This window comes from Hyla sarda, chromosome 1, assembly GCF_029499605.1.
Source record: "Hyla sarda isolate aHylSar1 chromosome 1, aHylSar1.hap1, whole genome shotgun sequence".
NCBI classification, from domain to species: domain Eukaryota; kingdom Metazoa; phylum Chordata; class Amphibia; order Anura; family Hylidae; genus Hyla; species Hyla sarda.
Window position 1 is genome coordinate 340,241,377 of NC_079189.1, and position 6,000 is coordinate 340,247,376.

General features: G+C 41.8%; 1 protein-coding gene across 3 annotated transcripts in view; it reads left to right on the forward strand.

The window, feature by feature from the left end:
• The window catches only part of MTAP (methylthioadenosine phosphorylase), a 62,191-nt gene extending 56,673 nt beyond the window's left edge, over positions 1-5,518 (forward strand). For all 3 annotated transcript variants that reach the window (XM_056520436.1, XM_056520453.1, XM_056520445.1), the window contains one exon: positions 5,285-5,518. In XM_056520436.1, the coding sequence (XP_056376411.1) occupies positions 5,285-5,323 (39 nt within the window). In that variant the 3' untranslated portion in view covers positions 5,324-5,518. The remainder of the gene's footprint in view (positions 1-5,284) is intronic.
• The last annotated feature ends 482 nt before the right edge of the window (positions 5,519-6,000 follow it).

The following is a 6,000-nucleotide window of genomic DNA, read 5'->3' on the forward strand; positions in this document are numbered from 1 at the left end:
TGTAATTTCTACCATAAAGTGTACTGGGTAAAAACAAAACCTCCAAAAAATTGCATTTTAGCTCATCAGCCCCCAGCGCAATCACTATCTGGGGGTCCGATAACCCCACTGAGCTAACCAGCATATCTAATTTAATGCTTTAGATGCTGTGATCTGCATTGATCACAACATCTAAAGGGTTAATGACTGATAGTAGTTGATACTCACTGCTATGAAGCAAGCGGAGCTCTTGTGCTTGTTTTTATTTACGCCCTGGTGCCTTAAGTCCTTGACGGCAAGGGCCTACATTTACGGCCAATGAAATCTAGGGGTTAAGCTATGGAGCACAGAGGGTTAAGTGATTATATGTCTGCAACATTATGCAGTTACAAGTTCACTTCCATGGTTTTACTCTCCTTGATGTACTATAAAAGACTGGCAGATGTAATATGTGTAATATTAAAGGGCTTATTAGTGCATCATTTTAAAGTTTGTTTTTGTGTTGTGGTGTTTATTTTATAATTCTGCTTTGGTAGGTGGTAAAAGAAAAAAAAGCGTACACTTTTCTTCCTTGTTCCCACACAGCAGCCAGTATCACAGTGTTGGTCCCGGCAAGTATTTTCTTGAGCAAAATGGCAATAGAGCAGGAAAAGTGCTTAACCTCTTAAGGACTGGGCGTTTTTCCGTTTTTGTTCTTTCGTTTTTTCCTCCTTACCTTTAAAAATTCATAACTCTTTAAATTTTGCACCTAAAAATCTGTATTATGGCTTATTTGTTGCGCCAACAATTCTACTTTGTAATTATTTCAGTCATTTTACACAAAAATCTTCGACGAAACTGGGAAAAAAATCATTGTGCAACAAAATTGAAAAAATACAGCCATTTTGTAAATTTTGGGGGCTTCCGTTTCTACGCAGGGCATATTTCGGTAAAAATGACACCTTATTTTTATTCTCTAGGTCCATACGGTTAAAATGATACCCTACTTGTATAGGTTTGATTTTGTCATACTTCAGAAAAAATCATAACTACATGCAGGAAAATGTATACATTTAAAATTGTCATCTTCTGACCCCTATAACTTTTTCATTTTTCTGTGTTCAGGGCACTATGAGGGTTAATTTTTTGTGCCGTGATCTGACGTTTTTGTCGGTACTATTTTTGCATTGATCTGACTTTTTGATCGCTTTTTATTCATCTTTTCATGATATAAAAAGTGACCAAAAATACGCTGTTTTGGACTTATGAATTTTTTTGCGCTTACGCCATTGACCGTGCGGTTTCATTAGCGGTATATTTTTTTAATTCGGACATTTCCGCACGCGGCGATACCACATGTTTATTTTTGTTTTTATTTACACAGTTTTTTTTATTATTGGAAATGCCGGGTGATTCAAACTTTTATTAGGGGAAGGGATAATTCAAAGGGTTAATGATTTTTTTACACTTTTTTTTTTGGAATATTATAGCCCCCATAGGGGGCTATAACATTGCATTTACTGATCTTTAACACTGTTCAATGCATCTCCATAGAGATGCAATGATCAGTGTTTTCGGCGATTGATTGCTCAAGCCTGGATCTCAGGCTTGAAGCATTCAATCGGCGATCGGACTGCAGGAAGGAAGGTAAGAGACCTTCTTCCTGTAGTACAGCTGTTCGGGATGCCGAGATTATACCGCGGCGATCCCGAACAGCTCCCTGAGCTAGCCAGGCACTTTTACTTTCACTTTTAGCCGCGTGGCTCAGCTTTGAGTGCACGGCTAAAGGGTTAATAGCGTGCAGCACCGCAATCAGTGCCGCGCGCTCTTAGAGGCGGGTCCCGGCTTCACTATGATGCCGGGCCCGCCGTGATATGATGCTGGGTCACCGTGTAACCCCGTGTTATATCACGGGAGCGGGACCAAGGACGTACTCATACGTCAATGGTCCTTAAGGGGTTTTAAATGGGCACTCTCATTAAAACTAATTTTTGCTATTGTACTCCTTATGGTAAATAAAAGTTTTCTATGTTTTATTTGTTCATAAAAAAAAAGCTCAAGAGCACATTTTCCCCCATCTTATACACAGACTTTGGACCGAAGCCCAAACACAGGAAGTGCAGCCTGGAGTGCTGAGGGGGGTGTGTCCAACCTCATCCAATCATAGCTCCTCTCACACTTAACTGCCATATGCTGTTGGTTGAACACACGCCCCTCAGCACTCCAGGCTGCACTTCCTGTGTTTGGGCTTCGGTCCAAAGTCTGTGTATAAGATGGGCACAAATAAAACATAGAAAACTTTATTTAAAAAAAAAAAAAAAAAAGTATATTAGAACAATTTTTATTTACCATAAGGAGTGCAATAGCAAAAATTTGTTTTAATCAGAGTTACCATTTAAAGGAGTACTCTAGTCCAGAGTATTTTTGCTCTGTTCTGCCCGGGCTGCAAAATAAATGAAAATGAACCATCACTCACCTCCCTGGGTTCCCGCGGAGCGCCACTACAGCGGTTCGGTCCTCCGGTGCATCTCCTTCATACTTCCGGGTGTAACGAAGCGTCACATGGCGCTCAGCCTATCGCCGGCCGAGGCTGAACATCGCGGCGGCCGGCGATAGGCTGAGCGCCATGTGACGCTTGGTTACACCCGGCAGTATGAAGAGGATGGACCGGAGGACCGAAGAGCTGTAGTGGCGCTCTGCGGGAACCCAGGAAGGTGAGTGAGAGTTCATTTTCATTTATTTTGCAGCCCGGGCAGAACGGAGCAGGAATACTCTGCACTAGAGTACTCCTTTAAGCAACGGATAGTTTAACCCTTTAACGACCACGGGCGTAAATGTACATGCTGGTCTGGCGGGACTTCCCGCACCAGGACGTACTTTTACGTCCTGTGTATGACCGGGAGTATCGGAAAGGTGCTCGCATCATACACGGCAGGTTCCGGCTGCTAGCAGCAGCTGGGGACCCGCCTGTAATGGCTGACATCCGCGATCGTGCGGATGTCCGCCATTAACCCCTCAGATGTCTTGATCAATACAGGTCGCGGTATCTGCGGCATTGCGGTACTTTGATTGGATGATCGGATCGCCCGCAGTGCTGCCGCGGCGATCCGATCATCCAGCATGGCGGCCGGGGTCTTCTGCTCTGGTCTGAGATCGAGCAGACCAGAGCAGAAGATGACCAATAATACTGAGCAGTGCTATGTCCTATGCATAGCATTGAACAGTATTAGCAATCAAAGGATTGCTATAGATAGTCCCCATTTTACCCCCAAAAAGCATTAAAAAATTTGATATCGCCGCGTGCGTAAATGTCCGAACTATCAAAATATTATGTTAATGAACCCGTACAGTGAATAGCGTAACCGTTAAAAAAATAATATCCAAAAATGCTGCTTTTTTTCTCTAAATAAAAAATTATCTAAAAGTTTTAAATATGCAAATGTGGTATCTAAAAAAAAGTACAGATGACGGCGCAAAAAATGAGCCCTCATACCGCCCCAATATACGGGAAAATGAAAAAGTTATAGGTGGTCAAAATAGGGCTATTTTAGATTACTGATTTTGTACAAAAAGATTTAGATTTTTCTTAAAGGGGTAGTCCAGTGGTGAAAAACTTATCCCCTATCCTAAGGATAGGGGATAAGTTTGAGATCGCGGGGGGTCCGACCGCTGGGGCCCCCTGCGATCTCTCTGTACGGGGCCCCGGCTCTCCGCCGAGATAGCGGGTGTCGACCCCCGCACGAGGCGGCGGCCGACACGCCCCCTCAATACATCTCTATGGCAGAGCCGGAGATTGCCGAAGGCAGCGCTTCGGCTCTGCCATAGAGTTGTATTGAGGGGGCGTGTCGGCCGCCGCCTCGTGCGGAGGTCGACACGCCCCCTTCCAGCGGGCTGTCGGGGCTCCGTACAGGAGATCGCGGGGGGCCCCAGGGGTCGGACCCCCCGCGATCTGCAACTTATCCCCTATTCTTAGGATAGGGGATAAGTTGCTCACCACTGAATCACCACTGGACTACTCCTTTAAAACTGTACAAAAATATAAAAGTATCTATCCATGGGTATCATTTTAATCGTATTGACCCACAGAATAAAGAACACATGTCACTTCTACCGTAAATTGTACAGTGTGAAAACGAAACCCTCCAAAATGTGCAAAATTGTGGTTTTCATTGAAATTTCCTCCCTAAAATTTTTTGGGGGGGTTCGCCATACATTTTATAGTAAAATGAGAGGTTTCATTACAAAGTACAATTGGTCACACAAAAACCAAGCCCTTATATGGGTCTGTAGATGGAAATATGAAAGTTACAGATTTTAGAAGGTGAGGAGGAAAAAACGAAAACTCAAAAATAAAATTGGCCTGGTCCTTAAGGTGAAAATGGGCTTGGTCCTTAAGGGGTTAACCCCTTAAGGACAACTGAAGTAAATGTATGTCCTGATGCGTTAGGACTTCACGCACCACTCTACACCTTGTGACATAGGGAGAAGATGTGACCATGAGGGGAGAATGTAACCGGGGGAGGGGGGGGGGGGGGGAGAAATGGAGGTGATGTGAAACAGGCGGTGGGCATAAAATGGGTGGATAGTTGTTAAATGGAGGAGATTGGACTTGAAATGGTGGGATTTTACCATCTATTTATTATATCACATCGCATACCGATATCGCAATATTTAGGCCCATAATCGCAGTTGCACATTTTCCCAATATTGTGCAGCCCTAATAGACAGCAACAAGAGCCATAAGTATGAACAGGCTGTTTAAAAAAAAATAAAAAATAAATAAATAAAGGGTTAAATCCTTTTTATTCTGTTTCACCAAATTGCATTTTTTTGGTCCGTCAGTTTTTAACAGGGCATAATAGGTTTACAAAGATGACGGACCTTGGGTTCTTCATTAGGCCTCATCTGCAATAACAACCTATTGGGATCCTGCAATAATGTCATAGAGGGGTCTGTAGGTGACAGGGAGACCCCCTTCCCACTGTCTAACCACTTATATGGCAGGGTCACTTTTCACTGTTGCATCTAAGGATTTAAACAGCCAAGATAAGGAGGCACCACTAACATCCACGGTTTTTGTTGGTGCACCATCTTGGCGGCAGTTTGCACTAGGTATATAGCTGACCCTCCTGTAACTGTATGGCTAATGGCATCAAGAGGATATAAGTATTTTAATCTGGGTACTTATTATTATTAGGTAACATTTTCTAGAGTAGGTGCAGTTGTAAGTTTTCCAGTCATGTATTTTTTTGTGTGAGTAGCTATAGCGAAGCTATGTGCAATTTGACTAATACTATTTTAACAATGTGTTTGTTTGTTTTTTAAGTGCACTGTTGAACTTTCCGTCATGTTGCCGAAACAGTGATCGTTGTTCAGAGAAAAATTTAAAGAATCATTTCAGTGACCAAAGAGGAAAATGAAAGCACCTAAATACATGAAGAAGGACATACTGTTTTAATTCTCTACAAAAACCAATGTACTTATTGCATGTTGTAGTATGAACAATAGCCTAGTTTAACCCCTTAAGGACCAATGCAAATAAACCTGTACGCCCCTGAAAGACCAGGCCTGTTTTTTCAAATCAGGGATGTCTGTCTTTATTAGAGAATAACTCTGGTAACGTTTTGCCAATCACGATAATTCTGACATTGTTTTTTTGTCACAAGTTGTCCTTCATGTACATAGTAAAAGTAAGCCGATATCATTTGTATTTTTTTTTTTTACAATGCAAAAAAATCATGAAACTTTTACAAAAAATTACGATTTTTTGCAATTTTAACACTAATAGGTCGCATATATTTATACTTACTGACCAAATAGTTTATGAAACTTATGCTTTCAGATGTCTACTTTATTTTGACGTCATTTTTAAGTTTTTAATTAACATTTTAAATTAGTTAGAAGCCTAACAATTTAACTTGAAATTTTGAAAATTTGAAAAGTACATATTTTTTTATGTGCTATGCAAGGTTTGCAGAAATTAAAAGGTAGTAGAACATAGGAACACCCCCCCCCCCCCAAATGACCCCATTTTAAAAACTA